The following is a 27,033-nucleotide window of genomic DNA, read 5'->3' on the forward strand; positions in this document are numbered from 1 at the left end:
AGTATTTATGGACCTGATGAATCGGGTCTGTAGACCGATGCTCGATCGCGCGGTCATATTATTCATCGACAATATCTTGGTGTATTCCAAGACCCGAGAACAGCATGAGGAGCATCTGCAGGAGTTATTGGGAGTTCTGAGGCAAGAAAGGATTTATGCCAAGTTCTCAAAGTGCGAGTTTTGGTTACGAGAGGTCCAGTTCCTGGGAGATCTCGTTAACCAGGAGGGGATTTTAGTCGATCTGCCCAAAATTGAGGCGGTTATGCAGTGGAAGGTTCCGAAATCTCCCTCAGACATCAGGAGCTTTTTGGGATTGTCAGGGTACTACTGGAGACTCATACAGGATTTATCCAAGATTGCAGTACCCCTCACTCGTCTGACGAGGAAGGGGGTGGATTTCCGGTGGGGCCCCGAGCAGCAGAGGGCGTTTGAGACCCTCCGACAGCGACTATGAGAGGCTCCAGTTTTGACCCTTCCGGAGGGAGTGGAGGATTTTGTGGTGTTCTTTGATGCATCCATCACAGGACTGGGAGCGGTCCTCATGCAGAGAGGACGGGTGATAGCCTCTGCATTGCGACAGTTGAAGTCGCATGAGACGAGATACCCTACTCATGATCTGGAGTTGGGAGCGGTGGTATTTGTTCTCAAGATTTGGAGACATTACCTCTATGGGGTCCGTTGTACCATCTACATAGACCACAAGAGCTTGAGACACATCATGGATCAGCCGAACATGAACATGAGACAGCGCAGGTGGCTGGGCGTAGTCAAGGACTACGACTGTGAGATCCTTTACCATCCAGGTAAAGCGAACGTGGTGGCGGACGCTCTGAGCTGCAAGTCAGCTGGATCATCCACTCCAGTGACATGTATGAGGATTTCAATGGATTCTCTACTTGTGGGCTTGATCAGGGAAGCCCAGGCAGAGGGTATGCGTCAGGAAAACTGGAAGCTGGAGAGGATTAGGAGTGAGAACACCTGGTTTTTTCAGGATAGCCGAGGATTATTGACCCGTTGCGGTCGGGTCTGGGTTCCGATGTCTGGTGGGGTCAGACAGACTATATTGGAGGATGCTCATAAGTCTTGTTTCTCTATTCACCCGGGGGCCACCAAGATGTACCGGGACTTGCGATTGAGTTACAGGTGGACATGCATGAAGCGAGAAATCGTTTGGTATGTTGAGAGGTGCTTGACCTGCAGGATGGTCAAGACCGAGCACCAGAGGCCACATGGTAAGCTGCAGCCTCTGGAGATTCCCATTTGGAAATGGGAGCAGATCACGATGGACTTCATCACCAAGCTACCGAGAACGGTGAAAGGGTTTGACACTATTTGGGTCATCGTGGATCGATTGACCAAGAGTGCTCATTTTCTGCCCATTCGGGAGAGCTCATCGACCAAGAAGTTGGATGATGTGTATATACGCGAGATTGTCGCTCGTCATGGGGTTTCGGTCTCTATCATCTCAGACCTTGATGTTCGGTTTACATCCCGATTTTGGCAGAAGTTCCACGAGGAACTGGGCACACGGCTACACTTCAGTACAACCTATCATCCGCAGACGGACGGCCAGAATGAGCGGACTATACAGACTCTTGAGGACATGTTGAGAGCCTGTGTTATTGGCTTTGGTGGGAGCTGAGACTCCTACCTACCCCTTGCAGAGTTCTCCTACAACAACAGCTTTCACTCCAGCATTGGTGCTCCACCTTATGAGTTGTTGTATGGACGGAGATGTCGCACCCCAGTCTGTTGGGGCGAGGTGGGTCACAGGGTGATGGGTCGGACCGAGGTAGTCCTGCAGACTACCAAGATGATTCAGCAGATTAGGCAGTGGATGCAGACTGCACATAGTCGGCAGAAGAGCTACGCCGACCGGCGCCGATCTGAGTTGGAGTTTCAGGTCGGTGACATGGTACTCCTGAAGGTCTCACCCTAGAAGGGTGTGATTGTGACAACCCAAAATTTCTATCTTGTACAATTATTCAATTCAATCTCAATCATACTCGTTTCTGCTATCTTTAGCATTGTTTAGGGTCTGTTTGAGTGTTTTAAGCTTAGTACATTCAAGGTGTGGGTTTAGGGATGAGATAACTTAAGTTCATTGTATTGCACTCGGGCCAAACACTCCATCAAAAGGAGTGTACGACCGTACACATGAGTGTACGACCGTACACATGAGTGTACAGTCGTACACCCAAGGTGGTCGTGAACCCAATCATATATATAAGTTTTCCCTTCATTCTTTCTCACTTTCTCACACTTTCACCTCAATAAATCCTATTCTCTCTCAACTATCATCAAGTTTTACACCTTAATCTTCAAAGATGTAAGTATTCCTTCCATTGAATTGTTGATACATGGCTTTATCTAGTGAAGATCCATGTTTTCATCCATGAAATCTTCTCTTTTGGTTAGATCTTCAAATCTTCTTCACTTTCACCAAGAACACCTACTTGTTCTTAAGCCTTGAACTCCTTAGAAGCCTTCAAAAGTGTGAGTATCTCTTCTATCTGCTTATTAAGCTTGAGAAACACTTAATTCCTAGCCTTGATTCATCATCTAATGCATGAACACCAAGGGTGTACGACCGTCCACACTTTATATGGCCGTAAACCCTTGTTTAGTGCATGTATTGGCCTCAAACTCACCCTATGTTCCAACATAAGATCATGAACACTTAATGGATGCTAGATAGGACCATGAACAACCATTTTTGCATGCTTCTTCAATGAGTGTACATCCGTACACTCCATGGCCGTACATATCATGACCGTACACTACATGGGTCGTACACATAATGGTCGTACATTCCCTTAAGTGACCATAAACCCCTTTAGTGCAATCACATGTGATTGTAACACTTCAATTCAAGTGTTTCCTAGTCCCTAAAGTGGTTTCTTATATAATTAGTTGTTATATACACTAATTATATCCATATATGTGTCATTATATGCTAATAGGATCCGTTTGTACTCAAGACTTCACTTGACACTTAGCATCCTACATCGACCTTTCACTCGAATCACTCACTACAGGTGAGTTCATACCCCCGTATTTTCATAGTTTTTACTGTTTTAAGGGGGGGGGGGGGGGGGGGCGGGGGGGGGGGGGGGGGGAATACAAGTCTAACACAAAGATTTTGTGTTATAAACAAATGATTTCAAATATCTTATCAAAATGGATTTCAGTTATCATCAATTCAAATGGTTTTTCAATGATTGTTTCAAAACGACATCAAGTCATTAAAATGTATTTCAAATTATTAAACTTCTTTTAAATGTTTTTATAAACTTATATTTCTTTCGGAAATCATATATATATATATATATATATATATATATATATATATATATATATTTATATAAATAAAATTTAAAAGGCTTAGGACTGATAACCCACTTTGGTTCCTTTTCCTTGTTTGGATGTGGGATTATAAGCATCAGTTATTTGTTAGAGTGTCATTTAAATTTTACTTATATATAACTGTATATGTATACAAGTATAAAAGTTAGTTCATTAAGTTCAATTACCCTTTGTAACATGTTGAGCAAGGGGTTGCATTCATGAATAATCAGTATCAATTCAGAAAGTACATATAAATTATAATAGGTATAATTTATGATTCATAGAACATTAATTCACAATTCAAGCATACTAAAGTACAATGTTTTACAAGAACAAAGGTTTGATTCAAAACTATTTAAGGGTATACATCTTTCAGATACATGTTAAGAATACTAATTCAAGAACATACTATCAATCATTTATTTCAGAATGATTGGGTTTTCATAACTATTATACATGTAAAATTTATATGCTTTTTATGAGTCAATTGATACAGGTTGTTTAATTCATTTAAACAATATAGTTAAAGTCCTAACATTATAACCAGAATCTCCAGCCGGGGATCGAAACAATGTGTGTATAGATCTATATTGGGATTGACAACCCCGCACACAGACTGCTAGCTACGGTCAGGCATACACGCCTGTGAGTGACAATTGTTATCAACAGTTTTCAGCGCATTCATAGCGTTGGATCAGGCCATCTAGTCAGTATGGTTATAATAACTCATATAAAAGATATTAACAATACGTTAGTGTATAATTAACTAAACTTAAGTACATTTTCAAAGTACTAGTTTACCAGATACAGTTTACAATATTACACTATAGTTTACAATAACAGTTGATGAAACCAGGCACACTGTCAGATACAAGTTTACAAAAGGAATACAAATACAGAACATTGGTTTACAAACAGAACGGTTTTATGTAACTAAAACTACTTTTCATATACAGCAGAAAATATAGGATTTTCTGGAACAGATTACATATTCAAGAAACAGAAAACATTCTTTCAAACATAAATACTTATGCACTCACTCAACTTTATGTTGATACTCTCGTTTCAAATTACTTGTATTCTCAGGGAACCAGTAGACAGCTACTCCCCGAGCTTTTGAGAAGATGGAGCTATTTATGTCTTGTCTTCTTCTTTTGAATAACTATTTGGTTTCAATATACAATGATGAAACACATGTAAATACTTATACTTTTTAAATACAGTGGTTTTTGTACTCTGATTACTATAATGCATGTGTTGTAATACTACAAATGAAGTCCTCCACCCCCCGGACGTTTCCGTCGTCTGGTTTGGGGGTGTGACGGTGATCCGCTTCAAGAAGAGGGGGAAATTGGGTCCCCGATACATTGGACCGTTTCGGGTCATTGCCAGGGTTGGCAATGTGGCATATAGACTCGAGCTACCAGAAGAGCTTAGTCAAATCCACAGTACTTTCCACGTTTCACAGCTGTGGAAGTGTGTTCTAGACGAGGAAGCGGTAGTGTCATTAGATGATATTTAGGTCGATGAGCGTCTGAATTACGTAGAGAGGCGGTAGCCGTTCTGGAGAGGAAAGTGAAGGTTTTGCGGAACAAGGAAGTGCCTTTGGTAAAGGTACAATGGGAGCACCGGAGGGGATTTGAATGGACTTGGGAGCCGGAGGCTGAGATGCGATAGCATTATCCGGAGTTGTTCACCGCAGCAGACTTCGAAGACGAAGTCTAGTTAAAATGGGGGAGAATTGTAACAACCCGACTCTCATGTATAAACTTTTCAGTCTTGTATTTCCAATTTGAAAGGCCGACTCGACGAGTTGGATTCCCTGACTCGTCGAGTAGGCACGGTTTTGGTCGCGTGTTTTAAGTGACCAACTCGACGAGTTGGAGGACCGAATCGACGAGTTGGAGTTGGAGGATGAAACCCTAATTTTCTGGGTTTTGCACCCTATTTAAAGGATCCTTAGCCTCCCTTACAACCCCATTTGAGCCCAAAAACCCTAAATCGCGTTTTCTCTCCATATTTGTGTGTTTTAAGCTTGGAAGGTGGATCTTGGTGAAAGGATCTTGAAGATCAAGAAGCTTTGAGCAAGGACAGTTGAGGATCTGACTCTTCTGCTTATTGGCATCATTTTGAAGGTAACAAGTCGTTACCTTGACTTTCCTCATTCTAGATCTCTTCATGTTTTAGATTAGGGCCTTTCTAGCATATATGTGAACCATTTTCGGGTATGGGCTAGGATTTGAAGTTGCAACTTCAGATCTGAACTTATCTTGGTCTCTACAATTATAAAGTTTCCAGCTTTAGAAGGTATGAGCTATTCCCTTTGAGTTAAACCCCATTGTAAGCTTGGATTTAGTATTCTAAGCCTTTAGAGCCTTGCATACACGTAAAGTTTGCAACTTTATGTGATAAGCATGCCTTAGGAAGCTAGATCTACCATTTGGAGCTTTGGAATGGCTCAAAATCATCTGGACAAGAAATGGACTGTATGAACTCGACGAGTTGGGAAGGGTTTTCCCGTTGTTTGGTTTCTGCATGGACTCGACGAGTCAGCAAAGGACTCGACGAGTCAGTTAGGGTTTTCCCCGACTTCAGAACACGCATAGACTCGACGAGTTGGTTGTAAACTCGGCGAGTCAGTGATGGTTTTATGACCTTCTGAACCCTTAAGGAACTCGACGAGTTTCTAGCTGCAGTCGACGAGTTGGGTCAACATGGACTGTTGACTTTGACCATTGACTTTGACATGGACCAAGGGTTGACCAGTTTGACCTCTAGGGGTATTTTGGTAATTTGGGAACTTATGGAAGGGAGTCACCGGTGGTTGTAGGTGTTGGATTGGGATCTGCATTTGGAGGAGTTTGACTATATCACTTTGAGCTACTTCCGAGGTGAGTTATCCTCAATATATCAACAGGGTCTACGGCACCAAGGCCGACCCTTTATGATTTGCATCCTGGTTTTAGGATGTTTGCTATGTTATTGATCTGTAATATTTCATCCTGGTTTTAGGATGGTTGTTATGCTAGTAATATGTTAGATTGATATCCTGGTTATATGATGGTTGCCATGTTAGAGATCGGTTAGATCGTCATCCTGGTTTTAGGATGGTTGATATGTTGTTGATCTGTTAGATTTCATCCTGGTTTTAGGATGATTGCTATGTTAAAGATCGGTTAGATCTATATGACTGTCTGTTATTTCATGCTAGCATATGATATTTATGTGCACCTGTTTGTTGGGATTGGGATTGGGTTGAGGCAGGTCCTGCTTTGTGCTGTAGGCCAAGACACCCAGGGCGGACCGGATAGACTGCAGACCCGGTTAAGGCATACTAGTCAGGCCGAAGGCCCGGCGAGCGGTTCGGATAGGCTGAAGGCCCTGAGAGGGCGGTCCAGACGTGCCGATGACTCGGAGAGCGGTCCAGATAGACTGATGGCCTGCGAGGCGTTCCAGTCAGACTGATGGCTCATTATGCATGTTATGTTTGTTATATGATATGGTTATATCTGTATGGTGTTGGTATTTTGGGGGAATTCACTAAGCTTCGGGCTTACAGTTGTTGATTTTATTTCAGGTACTTCTGACGATCGCGGGAAGGCGAAGGCATGATCGTACACCTCCTATGCTTTTATGATTGGTTCTGGGACACTCTGACATTAGATATTTTGAAAACAAGTTTTGTAATAATCAACAGATTTTGGAAATGTTTTAAAAGTTTAAATTTGACATAATTTTTATGGTTGTTATAATTATTATTATTATCACTTAGTATTATTTTGAATTATTTATTTATTGATTTAAAATTTAAAAGTTTTTTATTTTTTATAAAAGTTAACCTAACGGTAAGACGGATTTTGTTTAGACCACGGGGTATGTATGGGAAAAATCCTTCAATTTTTAGTGTCACATCAGCTTTCCCTCACTCTCATTTACCTCACCAAAAGACAGAAAATTGTCATCTTTCACTACTTTTCACTATATTTTATTTTTTTATTTTTTTTAAATATACATTTTAAACAAATATTATACATATTTTATAGGGAATTAAAAACCATAAATTTTGATATATTTTTTATGATTTTTTAGTAGGTATAAAATTAATAATTATTAAAAGAAAAAAAAACTAAGCAATCACATTGGGAGAGAGAGTGCGGGATACGCTCCCCTCACTCTTTCCCTGCACTCATCTTCCTTCACCCTCGGTATGATGTTCCAGGACGAGGGAAAACTTCCCTCACTCATTTCCTGCTCCATACCAACCAGCCTTAGAGATAAGTGGTTTGAATCCCGCATTCCATGTTTTTTGGTTTACTAATCTTATTTTACGCCATATGGTATTAGATATTTCAAATCTAACAGTCATATTTTTCTTTCTATCAATTGCTTTTTAGTTTTAATTGTTTGTTTTTACCTCTAAAGATCTAAATAATTCAAATTTAACAATGACATTACACATCTCAGTTTGTTTTTTAGTTTTAGTTATCTGACTTTTGTTCGTAAAAATATTTCACATTTTACCACTATACTTTCTCATCAATTTTATTTGGTAATAAATAATACATTCCCTTTTTATATATAAAACAACTCTGTATTAGATCTTACGATTTAACTTTTTAATTACCAATTATTAATACTATTGATGACGGTGAGTCTAACCGTCGTCCTCAAAATCTCAGCCGTCTAAACTCCACGTTCTTTCAATCTCGTCCGCATAAACTCGATTTTGGCGGTTTCTTGCAGTTTCGCTTCCTGGTTCTTCTCCCCCACGATTCCGTCTCTACCCACGTTGTACACAATTGGCTGTTGTTTCCTGAAGAAGCAATTGATTTGGAAACTGCATTCAAGTGTAGCACGCATCGAACTTTTGCCGTTAACCGCAAATTGGTTTTAATCAAGAACTGCACCACACAATTCCATGATTGCTAGAAATCAGGTGGTTTTCATTAACTGTCTTGCCTATATAAAGAGTTGAATTTCAATGTAATTGCTTCAATGATAGTTGTCGATTGACAATTGTTGGAATAAATATTTGCTTCTGTTGATCCAATGGCTTCTGATTCGTCTGACATACCTTCACTTAAGGTAAAAAATCATTTGTTTAATCGATTTCGATTCTTTGTATCTCATTGCATTTGTTTGTTTCAATTGGTAAAACTAATTGATTCGTTTGATTTAATGTTTTTGCCAATTCGTATATTCTTTCTTCTCGTAATGTTAGCTTATTATCTCCATTCCTTTGATATTTAGTCCATTGTATAATCAAGTTCGATATAAAATTGAAGGTAATGTCCATTAATGTTTCAAGTTTCGATTTCATATGTATTAACAATTGTGTTACGTTTACTTTTTATGTAGAACGTTGAAGTTGTTGTTGGAAAAGTGAATCCACCGAAAGATGTATCAAAATCGACAGTTGATCCTAATGATTCCAATTCGTCTGACATACCTTCACCTGAGGTAAACATTCAATTGTTTAATTGATTTTTGTTGTTTGTATTTCATTGGATTTGTTTGTTTAAATTGGTAAAAGTAATTGATTCCATACATTTATGTTTTTCAATTCGTTGGTTGTTTTTTCAGATAAGGTAAGCTTTTTTTGTCTCTGTAATCGTATTCTTTGATTGTTACTTAATTGTATTTTCAAGGTCGATGTATATTTGAAGTTAAGGTTCAACTATGTTTCATATTTCGATTGCTTATGTATTAACAATTGTGTTATGTTTAATTATTATGTAGAACTTTGAAGATGTTTGTGGAAAAGTCGATCCACTATCAGATGTATCACAATCGACATTTGATCCTAATGATTCCAGTTCGTCTGACATCTGTTCACCTAAGGTAAAAATTAACTTCTTCAATCGATTTCTATGGTTTGTACTTTATTGTTTGCAATTTGCCTATTATTTCATTGCCTATTATTTCTTCACACAAGGTGAACTTATTGTGTATGTAATAGATTGATTTGATTTGTAATTCATTGTGTATTCAATTTCGTTGAAGTTAAATTTCGTTTATTTCTCAAATTTGGATTTGATATATATTAGCAATTGTGTTCTTTGTAATTGTTTTGTAGAAATTTGGAGATTTTGATGGAAAAGTCAATCCACATTCAGATGTATCATAATCAACATGTCTCTCTGATTCTGATAGTGTTGAAATAATCGACTTTAGTGTTCACTTCAGTCCCTACAAATCCCAGTTGGAGAGGGTCATTTCGGAAGAGGTAAAGATTTTATTAGTTTTGTTTTCAGATAGATATGCATGTTAGTTTGTTTTTCTCTTTCAGATTTCTTTAATTGCCAAAGAAGAGGAGAAGCTGTCAAAAAAAGAAAAAAGGAAGTTGGCTTTGTTATGTTGGAAGTGGGAAGAAGTTGTAGATCTATGTGAAGATGAAGACTTGGGTGTAGATCTACCATTGATACCAGTGAAAAAGAAAGTGAAAGTTTCCATTCAATCTCGAAATCGAGTCATGAAACTTTTTGATGAATCAGATGTTGATGAGTGATTTAGAATTAACTTTGTGAAATTTTTTTTTGTTTTTTGTATTGTTCTTTTGGATTTGCTGCACTTAGTGGTTATTTGTTTTTTTGAATTAATGTTTATAAGTTTTTCAATTGTAGTTAATTGTTTTTAATGTTATTTCACTTTTATTGCTATCAATTAAGGTAACCCACTTTCATTATCAACTATCTTCAGCATTTTTTATTTCATTTAATACTGTTTATCCCTCGTGCATCATTTATGGTTTTGGACCAATTTACCCTTTCTACCCCCAATTTTGTATTGTATTTGTGATGGATAGTGTTGGTTTGCAAACAATAAAGAAAGTCAATTATGCAAATAATAGATTTTAATTGCTAATAGAGTTTATGTTAATGAAAATTCATATGAAAATTAATAAATGAAATCAAGTTCAAAACAGAAAAAGTCAAACCTATTATCAGGTTTGCAGTTCAGTTTTGATCGAAGGGCTGATCTTTGGAGGTGTATATGTGTTGATTAATATATGAAGTGTGCTTTCATTGAATAATTCGAGTCCTTGGAACTTGTGCTGAATGGTTTAGTTGTTGGACATACTGTTAACATGTTAATCTTCTAAATTTCCACATATACCCCTGAATAAGCTTTTTACCTCAAAATAGTTAAACACACTGAAAATGAAACCTTTTACCAATTATAAAGACGTTAAAGTTTATATAAATTATTTTGTCTATACTATGGAATTTGAAATATTTTTTAATTTGGGTTATCCATCAAAAAAAATTATGTTATTGTCTTATTTAAGCAATGTACTTTGCATGATAGCATCATACTTTATATATATATATATATATATATATATATATATATATATATATATATATATATATGTTTTTTGTTATTGTAACAGATTGGTAATTGGTTTTAATGATATTGGACCATTTTACCCCTCTTGCATTGTTAATGATTTTTAACCATTTTACCCCTGCTTGCATTATCCGTGTTTTATGTTAGAGGTTGTCTTGAGTTTTTGTTGTAAAAAACACAAATAATAAAAAAAGTAATTATGTTATATTTTCGTAATTAAGCATTATATTGTAAATTATAGCATCATACTTTACATTTTAATTCTTATTTACAATAAAAGAGTATTTTTTTTGTTATTGTAACATATTCGTTATTCGTTTTAATGATTTTGGACGATTTACCCCTCCTGCATCTTTTCTGATTTTGGACCATTTTACCCCTCCCCCATTTGTATTGAAATGATTATGGGTTGTCAAATAAAATATCAATAAGAAAAATAGCATAATTTTTTTAAAAAAATGATGCTTTATTTGAAAGTACGTTGGTTAAATAGTTAAATCTTTTAACTTTATTTACAATACATTTGTTGGAGATGGACAATTGTTTTATATATCTACTTTTCAATATTTCATCATTAAGAAGCACCACAATTACATCTTTCAGTTTGTCATGTGATCTTGAGACCTCTGGTGCACCATCTATGGCTGCCTCTGATGCGTACGGTTCGTTTATTGTACTTTGTGGTGTACATGGGTTGATATGGGTAAGGTCAGGGGCATTTAAGACATTTGAAGAACCTTTTGTGTTCTTTAAAGCTTTTAGAGATCTGAAGAGTTCGTTATCTTTGATTTCATTGGTTGTCTCCATTTCTTATATTTCTGTCTCACAACTATAAAAAGTTACATTATTTATTCAAAAATATTGGAAAATGAACAGGGTAGTTTTCGAATGGAGGCACCTTTAATTTTTCTAACTTCTGTTTGGTTTTTTCAAGCTTTTAAGTTTCTGTCGCATGCTTAAATGTGAGAGACACACCCTCCTTAGATAATGGTTATATGCAAGAAATAACAATGTTCTTTCATTGATTTGTTTATCATAGCATCCCACTTTCATTCTTCCTATTAAATCTTTTTACTTTGAAAATCTACCAATCATAGCAATGTCATTCAAATACAAATGAATTTTCATTAACATAATTAAGTAGACTTTTCAAAGAATGATGTCATAATAATAAATAGTTTAAACTACAATCAACCTGATTCCTATAGCCAATGTGATTTTTGCAGCCATGTTGATTCCACAATCAAGCTTCTATCAAATATTGTATACCTACTTTTGTTGTTACACTTTCCAACGACATTTTCCACAATATATTAAAAAGAATTCCACTTTATAAAAAGATAAATTGATGTAGAAAATGATACAAAATTGAAAGTTGCAAACCTGATAATAATCACCTGATTTACAGATGTGGTATGAATCGAAACCAGTTAGAATCCGTACAAATAAAATACTTGTAATCTTTTTATACGATTATAACGGATTCCTAATTCGTTTTACTTATTTTTGACCGTTTTACCCCTGCTGCATTATTTTTATTTTGGACCGTTTTGCCCTTAATTGCATTTTCACTTTTTTATGTTACATATCATTTTGATTTATTGCTGTAAAAAACACTAATAAGAAAAAAAAGCATGATTTTTTTTTTGAAAAAATGATGCGATATTTGAAAGTACACTGGTTAAATAGTTAAATCTTCTAACTTTATTTACAATACATATGTGGTATGAATCGAAACCAGTTAGTATCCGTACAATTAAAATACTTGTAATCTTTTTGTACGATTATAACGGATTCCTAATTCGTTTTAATTATTTTGGACCGTTTTACCCCTGCTGCATCATTTTATATTTTGGCCCCTTTTGCCCTTAATTGCATTTTCACTGTTTTAGCTTACATGCCATTTTTATTTATTGTTGTAAAAAGCACTAATAAGAAAAAAAAAGCATTATTTTTTTTTTTTGAAAAATGATGCTATATTTGAAAGTATAATGCTTAAATAGTTAAATCTTCTACCTTTATTTACGATACAGATGTGCTATGAATCGAAACCAGTTAGCATCCACACAATTAAAATACTTGTAATCCTTTTGTACGGTTATAACGGATTCCTAATTTGTTTTAATTATTTTGGACAGTTTTACCCCTGGTGCGTCATTTTTTATTTAGGACCGTTTTGCCCTTAATTGCATTTTTTGCTATTTTAGCTTACATGTCATTATGATTTATTGTTGTAAAAAATACTAATAATAAAAATAAAATCATTTAACCTATTTTATACCTACTAAATTCAGTTAAGTAGTTACAGAGGCTTAAAAATATAAGAGATTTTATGAGGGAAATTTAAATTAGACGTTTTGCTTTTTTCTTTTGTTTTTTATCTATTATTTGTTTATTTAAATATTATTTATATGAATAAAAAAATTGAGGGCAATAATGAAATTTGCAAGTTTATGTGATTGTAGTTTACGAAAACTTGGGATTAAAGTTGAGGGGTAGTGTCTGTAACCGTTTCTTCTTTAACCTGTTACATCGGATTTTGCTCTGCACATTTATTCTATAAGTTGCGATCACATGAATTATGTGCATTGTAGTACATCTCCCTATGTCCATAACTTCCTTCATTCTGCTTCAATTATTCGGGAAATCTGAAATTGGAATACATAAAAGGGTGATACAAGGTTTTAACTTCATATTAGCTATTACTTTGATTTTTTTTAATGTTTATTTATATGTTTGTAAGTTATTTATGCGACAAAAAGTATGACTTTTGTGAAATTGGATTAGTTAGGCCGTTTAACCATTGAAATATTGTATTCTGTTTTCGAAGTTTTTTTGTTATGTTTGTTGATTTTGTTGTTTTGTTTGTAAAGATAACGTTTTACATAAAACAAAATCGGATTATTTTGCCACATTTTGTTTGTTTTTGCGTAAAATTGTAGATGAATTTATGTTTTATTTTATTTTGATGTAAGTTGTTTGCTATACAGGTTATCTTTTTCTTTCTGATATCTGTCAAGACAAACAAACTCTTTTTTGGTGTGTAATTATCTGAAACAATATAACAACTTTCTTTGCTACAATCAAGAATGGATGATGCTGAAGGTTATGAAATCAATCGTCAAACAGAACTCCATACGAAGGTATCTTTTTCAATTATGTTTATGTCAATATGAAAATTGCATAAATTTTGAATCTTATTTTTGTTAATTTGTTGCGTCTTGTGCTCTTTGGTTCGATTTTTATCATATATGAATGTGAATATTATGTGACATTACTTTCTTTTTGGTTATAGACTCATTTTACATACATTACCGTTTAAGTCTGATGCTGTTACTTGACGTTTTGTTAATCTAACAACCCTAATGTTAAGTTCTCGACATTGGCAATTATTAAATAAATCTATAAATGGTGTGGGATGAAATGGGAGGAGTGTGGGCATAATGGTCATTCTACTTTCAATATACTACGATTGTACTTATAATGGTTATTTTTATACTTTCATCTACCTTTTTTTTATCATTCATATGTTATATGCATTTTAAATAATTATTTTTAGTTTATGTTTGTTCATTATATGATTATTTTAATTGTTTTACAGCTGGCATTATTGGAGACAGACATGTTTATTGAAATTCTTTCAAGAACATCATTAAAGACATTTCATATCATACGTTGTACAAGTAAACATCTTGAAAAACTAACATACAACAGCCATGTTCTTGATCTTTTCAAGCGGAAAAATAATGTGCTTCATGGAGTTATTGTTCAACAAAAGAAAGCTTGGGGACCGATAGAACGTAAGTTTATTTCGTCGTGTGGTTCGATTAATTTTGACATTGGTTGTATACCAAATTCGTGTACAATCTTAGCAACTTCGTGGAACGGACTCATTCTTGGTGAATGTGATTGTCCGGATGAATATCCAGAAAAGTTTTTATTTATTTGTAAACCGACGACATTAGATTGCAGAACATTACCATTTCCAATATATAAGTACATTGCGGTTAAGTTTGCTATGGTGGTTATGTGTTCGAACCCGTTGCAGTTCAAGATAATTCGTTTATCATATGAAGAGTCATCGTAAGTCGTTTTTACAATTATTATTTAAGTATTTATTTTATTTGGTTGTATAACTTTTATGTATCTTTCGTTGTAGTGACGTGACAAACGATCATGACTATGAAAACTTCGGAGTAGAATTATTTCAGTCCACTACATGAAAATGGAGGGACCTTGGTAATATTCGGTTACCATCTTCTGTTCATCCTGTATCGGAAGAAGCAGTCATAAGTAAAGGTGTAGTTTACATCTTATTGTCAAACTATCAAATTTTGCAATTTGATGCATATTCTGAAGAATATGTAATCATATTCTCACCTTCTACAAATATAAATTACATGTCGTATACATCGAGGCTAATAAAATTTGAGGGAAAGTTAGGATTTTTTTGTCTGAATGGAGATCATATGTGGGGTTTATGGGTTCTCATTCGTAATCAGTGGGTTGAAGTTGATGTTATTAACATCAATGCAGATGCACATGAATGGTGAGATTATCGAAACAATGAACTTTCTTTTTTTACAGGAAAAAGAATTGAGTGTGTTGTTCCGATTCATCGTTGTCATGAAGTCTTTTCATTTCGTTCGGATTTCGAGACAATAACTATGCCAAGGAGATTTATTTGATTGTATTTATTTGACATTGAATTTATGAACCATTGTTTATTTGTTGGGTATTATATTTTAAATATTTGGTTTTATTTTATACTTTGTTTTTATTGTAATTTATAATTTCAATCATCAGATTATGTTGTTTTATGTTATATGATCTGAAATTATTATTTTATATATGTTTTGAAGAAGGGAAACCATTTATTTCCAATTTTATATAAATTTTAAATCTTATTTTATCTTCAAGGGTTGCAATTAGATGTATAATCTTAGAACCATATTCATCATCACTTTTATTTGACATAAAAAAACTATATCTACATTCTTTGGGGTTCAGACAATCTGTTCTACAATGTGTTGATCAAACTAGAATGTCCAACATGGTGGGGTTGTTATCTTGCTTAAAATTTAATTTTGAAAACAAATACAATGAAAGGTAAGACCTTGAAAAAAAAGTTTATATGTTAATGTTTTCAAGTTTTCTAAGTTTCATTATCCAATGATTGTGGTTGATTTTACTCTCCAACATTATATATTTTTAGATAGATTATTTGTTGACATGTTTAATGATTGGTTGTCAGTAGATTAAGCTAACTAGCTTCCTTTTTTAAGAAGAAAACTTCTAGAATCTTGATTCAAATTAAAATGGGTGTGGTGATTGTTTTGTTGAATGAGTGAATTGGGCTATGGAGTAAAATTTACAAGGCCCTAATAAGAAATATTTTCACTTTATACCAGATTCAACCCTCCTTCCTAACTAAAACTCATATGACTCAAGTAGTTTTATTTTTTGCAGCCTAGGTATATGGTGAATCAAGTGACAGTTGGGGATTTTGCATGCTTTATGTCAGGAATGATTTATTGCAACAAAAAAGATTGGTGGTATGTTATCATTTTTCTGTTATTCCTATATTGCCCCTGTCAGTACCGTTAAGTTGCTCCCTCTTTTCATAATAAACTTTTTGTTTTTATAGCTTTCAAGTGTAAATGCTATCATTTCAATCATTGATTTCTTATTTGCCTTAACTTTATTGTCTGAAATTAGAAAATTTTAATGTTGCTCAATTCCTCAACCCTTCATTTCTATGGATGTTGCTCATGCAGTTGAATGGCAAGGATCTTGATTAGTTTTTGAATAGATTAGTTGATTCCTGTATCATCTTTAAAGAAATATGTATGTTCAACCTGTAAATGGTAAAAAAATATTATAACATTTTATAAAAATGTAAAAGTTTATAAAAAAATATTGATTGAACAAATGTAAAGGTTTTATATAAATTTTAAATCTTATTTACAATAAAAAATATGTTTTTTTGTTATTGTAACATATTCGTTATTCGTTTTTATGATTTTGGACGATTTTACCCCTCCTGTATCTTTTCTGATTTTGGACCATTTTACCCCTCCCCCATTTGTATTGAAATGATTATGGGTTGTCAAATAAAATATGCATAAGAAAAATACCATAATTTTAAAAAACAATTATGCTATATTTGAAAGTACATTGCTTAACTAGTTCAATCTTTTAACTTTATTTACAATACATTTGTTGGCGATGTACAATTGTTTTATATATCTACTTTTTAATATTTCATTATGACGTGAATGCAGTTAGATTCCTTAAAATCAAAATACATGTAATATTTTTGTACGACTATAATGGATTCCTATTTCGTTATGACTCGAAACCAGTTACAATCTATAAAATCAGAATACATGTAATCTTTTTGTACGATTATAACGGATTCCTATTTCATTTTAATGATTTTGGACCGTTTTACCCCTACTCCATCATTTTTGATGTTGGACTGTTTTACCCCTTCTTGCAATTTCAGTGTTTTATCTTACAGGTCGTTTTGATTTTTTGTTGTAAAAAACACATATAATAAAAAAAAGTAATTATGTTAAATATTTCTTATTTAAGCATTATACTTAAAGTTATAGCATAATACTTTAAATTTTAATTCTTATTTTCAATAAAACAAATATGTTTTTTTTGTTATTGTAACATATTCCTAATTCGTTTTAATGCTTTTGGACCATTTTACCCCTCCTGCATATTTTATGATTTTGGACCATTTTACCCTTCCTCCCCGATTTGTATTGAAATGCTTGTGGGTTGGCAAATAAAATATGAATAACAAAAATAGCATAAATTTTTTAAAAATACGATACTATATTTGAAAGTACATTGCTTAAATAGTTAAATCTTTTAACTTTATTTACAATACATATGTGGTTTAACTGAACGTTTCTTGGAGATTTACAATCGTTTTATATATCTAATTTTCAATATTTCCTCATGACGTGAATGCAGTTAGAATCCTTGAAATCAATATACATGTCATATTTTTGTACGATTATAACGGATTCCTATTTTGTTTTAAAGATTCTGTACCATTTTACTCCTCCTGCCTAATTATTTTTGGATCGTTTTACCCCTAATTGCATTTTCAGTGTTTTACCTTATATGTAATTTTGATTTTTTGTTGAAAAAAACACAGATAATAAAAAAAGTTATTTAACCAAAATTTTACTTACTAATTCGATTAAGCAGGTAGAAAGGTTTGAAATGTAAGAGATTTTATGAGTAAAAGTCAAATGATACGTGTTGGTTTTTTCTTGCTGTTTTTTATATGTTATTTGTTCAATTAAATGTTAGTTAAATCAATTAAAAAAACGGTTAATGGCACTAATGGAATATTATTTGTTCAATTAAAGGTTAGTTAAATCAATAAAAAAACGGTTGAGGGCACTAATGGAATTATCACTGTCAACGTTATTGGAGTGTAGGAACCATGTTATTAAAGTTGAGGGCTAGTGGCTATAACCATTTCTTATATAATCCATTACACCCGATTTTGCTTTGCACAATCATTCCTACTATTTAAATGAATTAAATGAATTGTGTCCATTTATAATCTCGAAACCTTCTGTGTCTCCATACGTTTCTTCATTGTGCTTCAATTAGTCGGGTTTTCTGAATTTGGAACACATCTTTGGGTGATACAAGGTTTCAACTTCATAATATCTATTACTTTCTCTTTTTTTGATGTTTGTTTATATGTTGTTAAGTGTTATATACCACAAAAATTATATGATTTTTGTGAAATTGGATAAGTTGGATCGTTTAACCATTTAAATATTGTATTGCGTTTTCAACTTTATTTAGTATGTTTGTTGGTGTTGTTGGTTTGTTGGTAAATAAAACGTGTTACAGAAAACAAAATTGTATTATTTTGCGACATTTTGTTTGTTCTTGAGTAAAATTGTGGATGAATTTATGTTTTAATTTATTTTGATGTAAGATGTTTTGCTATACAGGTTATCTATTGCTTTATCATATCTGTGAACACAAACAAATTCTCTTTCCGTATGTAGTTCTCTGAAACAATAGATCATCTTAACTTTTGTTTCTTAGTCAATAGTATTAACATGTTTAATAGATTTTATGGTTTAGTTTTTTTTTAATTTAGGATTGTGCTAATATGAAATTTAACAAGTATTGCATTGGGGTTTGCAAAATTAATAAGAAAGCTGTTAATCATATGATCTAATACATTTTAAACCTAATAAAGGAAATCTAAATTTATTATAAAATGATTTTTACAGTTGTAATTATAAATGTATACATAAATAACATCTTATTATGTAATGTCATCGTATTATTATATTTGTCATATTAGATTATCGTTTCATAAACTTTATTTAATTTAACTTACCAATGTTTATAGAGAATGGATGGGTATGTGAATGTTGAAGTTTTTCAATCTCTTCGATTCCAATATACTGGAGTTTCATATAAGATATCATTTGTTCGAGTTCATTTTGTCTGGCACGACATTGAGAGAAAAAGAAAACAGGTTATATTCATTGATAAAAAATGTCGGTATATATCTTTCATATTGATATTATATTTTTCATAAAGATTTACTAAATTTATATTTTTAGAGAGAAAAAATGGTAGGTTTTGTCCCAGAAGAATTATTTCATTTATATGGTGATCATTACATGAGATGTCTTTTTTCGTTATCGTCTTTTCAAGTAGAAAAGTTTCACTTCCATGAATACCCGAGATATGAAAATTACTGTTTCATTTATGGTGATTTAAAGATTATTATCAATGAGAAGACAGAACTCGCTCCGATATAGGTGGATTTTCACAATGGATTTCCTTTATATCCATTAGTGTTTCCTATTAAAACAATTGTGCATGACAGTGTTGTTCGAAAACTTATAATCGGTAAATATAAAACGATACTTATTTTGTGATCATATTAACAATTACATATATTAAATATATATAAATATGTTATTACATTATGTTTTCATTTTTTGTACATTTTGTTGGAAAAATTGTGTCGGGCAAACGAATTAAATTCAAAGATGAATTTATAATACTTTTGGAAGATGAATTGTAAGTAAATATTTTTATTAAATTTTTTCATAAGTATTTTGTAAGTAAAATGATAGAAAAATAAAATGTTTTATTAAAAACTATAAATAATTTGTAGGGGACATAGAATTCAAATGAAGCTATATGACACAAGTGCTTCGCTTATTGTTCCAACGCATCGTGCAATATCAAGGAAATATATCATTTTTGCGTCTCAGGTCAAGTTGGTTTGCTTACCGTCAAGTATGTTATAAAATATATTATCCTTATTATTATACATTATATTGTCTTTCAAAATATTAAATGACAGTGTTTTATCTGTAATATATATTAAATTTTTTTTGCAGTGTGTCTTTTGGTATCAACAAAATTTACGCAGCTTGCATTTAAACCAGATATGTTTGAAGCACACAAGATTTAGATTTAGTATAATAGTAAAGTAGAATTTTACTTTGATTAGCTATTAGTTTATTTTTATTAGATTTTTTTTGAACCTTTATATGTCTATAGTATTGTTTTATTTTCAAATTTCTTTAACTTATGTTTGTCTTATAATGATATAGAGAAACCAAAAAAATGCTATTCGGTTAAATTTAAAATAGTTAATATTTTGTAAAAATAACAATCAAATTTCATATGTATGTTATAACATAAAAATGATCATAAAAGCAATAAAGAAAGTCAATTATGCAACTAATAGATTTTAATTGCTAATAGAGTTTATGTTAAAGCATAACAATATGTTATTTGTCTTTTATGGATCTAATGATGTATCATATGTTATCGAAACATATATATTGTAATGGATAGTCTTGGTAATACATCTCTTCATTCAAGTGACTTTTATTTACCGTCAACAACCGATGTTTTTATTGCTTTACCTTCTGATACTATTGAAGCCGAACAAGTCACGAGACGACGCCGTGGAGGTCGTCCTAGGGTAAGACGACGACCTCCAGATTGTAGCATTGACGATATTACTTCCCCAAGGTGTCGTCGTGGGAGACTGTCTTTTGTTGTGTCTCCTTACTTTGTTGGTGACAATGCTCATCGGTATTCACAATATGGAAGTATACATGTCAATGAGAATATTATTACTTCAAATTCGGTACCTAGCATGACATTCTCATCAGGTTTGTATACTTATGTTTGTAAGTAAGTTACTTACATCGAGCAACCATATGTATCATTTACATTATATAATTTTATATTAGCCTGTACTGTCAACATAGAGGTGATGCGCGCTTCCAATCGGCCATCACCTCATATGATGATTTCTTCAAGTACAACTATTGGTATTGACGGGAATCCAGTTCATTCGACTATAATGAGTAACTTCAATGCTCCAAGTACAACTAATAACTTAGTTGTACATTCGGTGGTACAAACTTATAGTCTGGATAATGGTAGAAGTTCTACTGCTTTACCTTCTAATACCTTTGAAGCACTACCATTCTGGAGACCAAGTCGGGGAGGTCATCCTCGGTTAAGAGGACGACCTCCAACTTTTAGCATTGACACTATTAGCTCCACATGTCATCATCGTGGTAGACCTTCTTCTGGTGTGTCTCCTTTCTTTTTTGTTGTGTCTCTTACTTACATCGATGAAGGATATGTATCATTTATATTATATAAATTTTTTTTATTAGCCTCTCCTCTCAACAACGAAGAGATGCGCACTTTTGATCGGCCAGCACCTCATAGGATAATTTCTTCACGTACAACTTTTGATATTGGTGGGAATTCATTACATTCGACTATAACACCTAACTCGAATGATCGGATTACAACAAATAACTCGGTTGTACATTCGTCCATACCAACTGTGGATAATGCAAGAATTTTGTCTTCTAATGCATCACAAATTATACATTTTCAACGTAATCCTTGAATACTTATGAATCAATTTCCGAACTTTGTAAGAGCATGTCATTTCCTTATATTTAATTCCTTTAAATTGATGTTCTTTAGGTCGTATTTTGTCGTATTGGGATTTTGGTGATGCAACTCGCACATGTATACACTCTCAAGCTATATTATGGTATGAGGAGCGCACCATTAAAACGTATTCGCCATCCATTCCAAAGTTCTCCATATGTTGTAGTGAAGGGAAGATTAAATTGCCTTTGCTTATGCAACCTCCTCAATTGTTGTGGAACTTACTGGATTACAACGGTGATCGACGTTCAAAAGTTTTTAGAAAAAATATTAAGCTTTTAAATCGTATGTTTGCGTTCACGTCAACCGGAGGAAAGATACATACGAGTGGTAATGATGGTAGAGGTCCGTATACATTTCATTTGAATGGACATAATCACCATAGAATCGGTACTTTGTTACCCACACACGAGGATGGACGTCCTAGATTTGCGCAGTTGTACATTTATGATACTGAAAATGAAATCGACAATCGATTTTATGCATTATGCAATTGTGTTCCTACAAGGTCAGATGTAACTATGCTTCGACGGTTGGTTGAAGAACTCCTATCTATGCTAGATGAGAATAACTCATTGGTTCAAGCATTTTGTATGGCTAAAGATAGGTTGCATGAGTCATCAACACAGTCGGTTAAGATTCGATTAATTGGTAACCGAACCAAAGACGGGAGACAGTATAATCTACCAACTGTATCTGAAGTAGCTGCATTGATTCCAGGTGATGGTAGTCCTATACAGTGTCGTGATGTACTTATTGAGGATCGTGGTGACGGTACCGTGCGAAGGATAAGTGAACTGCATCCATCTTTTATGGCTTTGCAGTATCCGTTACTTTTCCCATATGGAGAGGATGGGTTCCATTTAAATATCCCTTTATCGAGAAATTCTACATCATACAAAACAAAGAATGTTACCTTGAGGGAATATTATTGTTTTCGTTTTCATTTTCGGTTAAATGAAGGTAAAACTCTACATAAAGCTGGTCGTTTGTTTCATACATTCATAGTTGATGCTTATGCTGCAGTGCTTTAACATGATTTAGAATGGTATAAGAGAAACCAAAGTACTATTCTTTCCGAGCTGTATCATGGTTTGACTGATAGTTTATGTAGAGGCGAAACAAGTGCTTCATATGTGGGTCGTCGAGTTATACTACCATCATCATTCAATGGTGGACCGAGGCATAAGATACAACAATATCAGGATGCAATGGCCATATGTCGCTGGGCTCGAACTCCGGATCTATTTGTTACGATGACGTGCAACCCTAAATGGCTAATTGAACGTCATATTCAAGAAATGGTACCCGGTCAACCAAGTACCGATAGACCTGAAATTGTTGCGCGTATGTTCAAGATTAAGCTTGATGAGTTGATGAATGACATAAGGAAAAAACATCATTTTGGTCGTACAAAAGCTGGTATGTTTTCTTAATATATTTGTTTTCGTCTATAATTTTAATGTATGTTATTTTGCTGTATAATTTTAATTATATGTGTATGCAGTTATTTACACAATTGAGTTCCAAAAACGTGGGTTGCCACATTGTCATTGTCTTGTGTTTCTTCATCCGCCAGATAAAATAACCACAGCCCAAAAGATTGATCAATTTGTATTTGCCTCAGGAAAATGACCCAGTTGCTTTTGAAGCTGTTCGTAGTCACATGATGCATGGTCCATGTGGCCAGCTTAACACTTTAAGTCCATGTATGCACAATGGAAGTTGTTCTAAAGGGTACCCTAAGGAATATTGCGATGAAACTTTCATTAGGCGTGATGGTTGGCCTTGTTATAAAAGGTCTAACGATGGTTCGAAAGTTAATGATGGTAATGAGGATATCATGCTTGATAACCGATACGTTGTTCCTCATAATGTCAATTTGCTTGTCAAATATGGTTGTCATATAAATGTTGAGTATTGCAACCAAGGCAGTTTGATTAAGTATCTTTTTAGTTACATTAATAAAGGCCATGATCGTGCCACTGCTGTTTTGGAAGGTCTAGACAGAACACGATCTTTTATATCGATGTTGCACAACAAGAATGAGATCGAAGAATATATTAATTGTCGTTACATTTCTGTATCAGAAGCATGTTGGAAATTGTTGGGCTTTGAGATGCAGTATCGCTCGGTTGCAGTAGAACGACTACCATTTCATGAAGAGGATTGTCAAAGAGTTTACTTTAGAGAAGATGATGATATTGCAGAAGTTCTGGATAAGAGGGTATCTGCAGTGTCTAAGTTTACTTAATGGATGAGAGCAAATCAATTATATCCAGAAGCCCGTTTGTTAACTTATTCAGACTTCCCGACGAAGTTTACATGGCATGAAAAAGGGGATGTTAAGGAATGGAGGCCACGTAAAAATGATTTGGTTATTGGTCGGTTATATTTTGTAAATCCAAATGAAGGAGAAAGGTATTATCTTCGTATGCTACTAAATGTTGTACATGGAACCTGCAGTTTTAAATATATTCGCACTGTTGATGGGGTTGAGCATCCGACCTATATGTCTGCTTGCAAAGCATTGAGGTTATTAGGAGATGATGGTGAATGGGTTGAATCAATCCGAGAGGCTTCCCAATGGCAGTCAGGAAAGCAACTTCGAGAACTATTTGTAATTATTTTGTTATTTTGTGGTGTTACTAATCAAGAAAAGTTTTTTTGGGATTGTTTTCCGTTTTTATCAGAAGATGTTGCTTATAATCAATGTAGATTGCTTGATAATGAAGATCTAATGTTCTCGCATGATGAGTTGGTAAACTACACTCTGATTTATATCGATAATATTTTATATGGGAATTGTCATTCGTTGGTTGATTTCCCCAATCTACCTCAGTTAAACCATAGTTTGTTAAGTATAGGTTCGAATAGGTTAATTGCTGCTGAGCGGACATACAATGTCGAAGAAGAAATAAGGATTTTCAATGAGCTTTACAGTGGTTTAAATGTGCAACAAAAAGAAGTTTATACTATTATAATTAATGTTGTCAATGAAAAGACAGGTGGCTTTTATTTTGTATCTAGTTGTGGAGGGACAGGCAAAACATATTTGTGGAGAACAATTATTGCTTCTATTCGATCGCATGGAAAGATTGTTTTATCAGTCGCGTCATCTGGCATTGCTTCTTTGTACAGCGCATTCGAGGTTTAATATTCCTATTGATATTGATAAAGACTCAACTTGTGGTATCCATGTTGGCTCAGATCTCGCAGAGTTGATTAATATTGTTGAGCTGATTATTTGGGATGAAGCTCCATTACAACATCGTTATTCATTTGAAGTTGTTGATCGTGAATTTCGTGATGTATGTCGTTATTATGTTGTTGGATGTGAAAACAAAGTGTTCGGAGGGAAAGTGGTAGTTCTTGGGGGTGATTTTCGTCAAATTTTGTCTGTTATTCAACATGGAACCCGTTCTGATGTTGTATCCTCTTGTATAAACAAATCAGAAGGTCTATGGAATTCATGTCGTTTTTTTTTGACAACTAACATGCGTTTGTCTGATCAAAACATTATTGGCGATGAACTTATAAAAATGTGTGATTTAGTAAGTGGATTCATGATATGGGTGTTGGTCGGCTTCCTACGTGTACAGTTGAAGGTGACGACGATGGTACATGGATCACTATACCTGATGATCTTCTTATTCCCGTTGCTGATAATCCTATTGATGCTGTTACATCCATTGTATTCCCAGATATTTTGAGTTCAGTTAACGACATCTCTTACATAAAGGAACGATGCATTCTTTGCCCGACAAACGATGATGTTGACATGATTAATTTACATGTGCTTTGTATGATGTCTGGTGACATGCATGAAATGTTAAGTGCTGATGAGATTTGTCGAAGTACTGATAATTTTGCCGAATTGGAAATTATGTATTCTTCTGAATTTCTTAACACGTTGCGGTTTTTAGGAATTCCAAACCATAAGTTAAACTTAAAGGTTGGTGCACCGATCATTTTGTTACGTAACTTAAATTTGCAAAGAGGTTTGTGCAACGGGACTCGGTTGGTCATCACACAAATTAGTCGGAGGGTTTTGGAGGCGGTGATTATTATCGGTACTCATATTGGAGAGAAAGTATTAATTGGGAGGATTGATATGACTGCATCGGACACAAAATGGCCTTTTAGATTTAAAAGAAGACAATTTCCTGTCAAAGTTTGCTTCGCTATGACAATCAACAAAAGTCAATGGCAAACGTTTAATCATGTATGTGCTTTCTTGGTGAAACCTGTTTTTTCGCATGGTCAGCTTTACGTGACAGCGTCTCATGTAAACTCTCGTGCTGGTCTTCACTTTTATATTGACAACAACGGGAAGTGTGGTAACAATATGACAAAGAATGTTGTTTACAAAGAAGTTTTCTATAATTTACCATTACATGGAATAAACAACATTGAATGAGTGGATTGCAAGTTCCGATATAGGTATAATCCTGTTCATAAATGCATAAGTTCATGAAGAGGCTTATTTCTTAAAAGGTACAATTTTTTTTTTGTTTTTCATAAAAATAATCATGTAATGGTTTTTACATCCTTTTTTTTAATACAAAATTATCATATATTATATTTGATTTATTAAAAAACTATAATTTTTTAAGGAAATATATATATGCATCATTTACTGACTTCAACCATTCGGTACTAAATTAACTACTACAATCGCTTTAATACTTCTATTAGGGCTATTAATGTAATCTAGTTATTTATTTATTTATTTATTAATTTTTTTTAATTGATTAAAATTTTTTATACTTAACGTTTTACCCTAATTGATATCGTCTATCTCCACTGAATATATCCGACTTATCCCTCATTCCTATTTCTCCGCTGTTAACTTCCAACGATCGGTAGCTCCACGTTCTCTTCTAATGTTTCAACTTATTCGATTGTTCAGGGTCTTCAACCTCTTGTAGATCACTATTGTCATCTGCATATTGTCCTTCAGGGATAAGTAAACGTAATTGCCTCTTTTTTGATTTCATAGTATACAGAATTTGTGCGTGCAAGGTTAGTCTTTCTTTATTTTTGTTTTTGATGTATGTAATAATCGATTATTGACGACACTGATTAACGATCACACTGATGGTGTTATAAATCGAACTTCTGGTCAGTTTATTTATTAGAAATTTTGATTTATGTTGTATATCGATCGTTTGATTGCAATTTTGATTTTTGTTGGATATCGATCGTTTGATTGCAATATGTTATGGATATGTATATAGGAAGACATGACGATCAGTTCCAATTATCTGTTGATAAGTGATTTGAGGCCTAACATTACTGATAAGTTGCAAGTACATGTGATGGTCA

General features: G+C 33.7%; 1 protein-coding gene and 1 long non-coding RNA gene across 2 annotated transcripts; both read left to right on the plus strand.

Moving 5' to 3' along the window:
* The first annotated feature begins 8,724 nt into the window (after window positions 1–8,724).
* Window positions 8,725–9,465, plus strand: LOC145136812 (uncharacterized). Its single transcript, XR_013720722.1, has 3 exons — window positions 8,725–8,808; window positions 9,088–9,189; window positions 9,425–9,465. It is a non-coding gene; the product is annotated as an uncharacterized LOC145136812 (long non-coding RNA).
* A 14,497-nt stretch (window positions 9,466–23,962) lies between these two features.
* LOC145139997 (uncharacterized) lies at window positions 23,963–26,125 on the plus strand. Its single transcript, XM_079073626.1, has 3 exons — window positions 23,963–24,658; window positions 24,714–25,210; window positions 25,261–26,125. The coding sequence occupies exons 1-3, from the start codon at window positions 23,963–23,965 to the stop codon at window positions 26,123–26,125; spliced, it is 2,058 nt and encodes a 685-aa protein (XP_078929752.1).
* The last annotated feature ends 908 nt before the right edge of the window (window positions 26,126–27,033 follow it).

This window comes from Lactuca virosa, chromosome 9 (assembly GCF_052849685.1).
Source record: "Lactuca virosa cultivar CGN04683 chromosome 9, Lactuca_virosa_CGN04683_v6, whole genome shotgun sequence".
Lineage (NCBI taxonomy): Eukaryota > Viridiplantae > Streptophyta > Magnoliopsida > Asterales > Asteraceae > Lactuca > Lactuca virosa.

What these genes read in the sequence shown, in the direction of transcription:
- LOC145139997 (XM_079073626.1), top strand. Translation starts at nt 23,963, where the DNA reads ATGAGAGCAAATCAATTATATCCAGAAGCCCGTTTGTTAACTTATTCA. An exon ending in AGCTTTACAGTGGTTTAAAT is followed by an intron (nt 24,659 to 24,713) that starts GTGCAACAAAAA and finishes ATGAAAAGACAG; the next exon opens with GTGGCTTTTATTTTGTATCT. An exon ending in TTGACAACTAACATGCGTTT is followed by an intron (nt 25,211 to 25,260) that starts GTCTGATCAAAA and finishes TGTGTGATTTAG; the next exon opens with TAAGTGGATTCATGATATGG.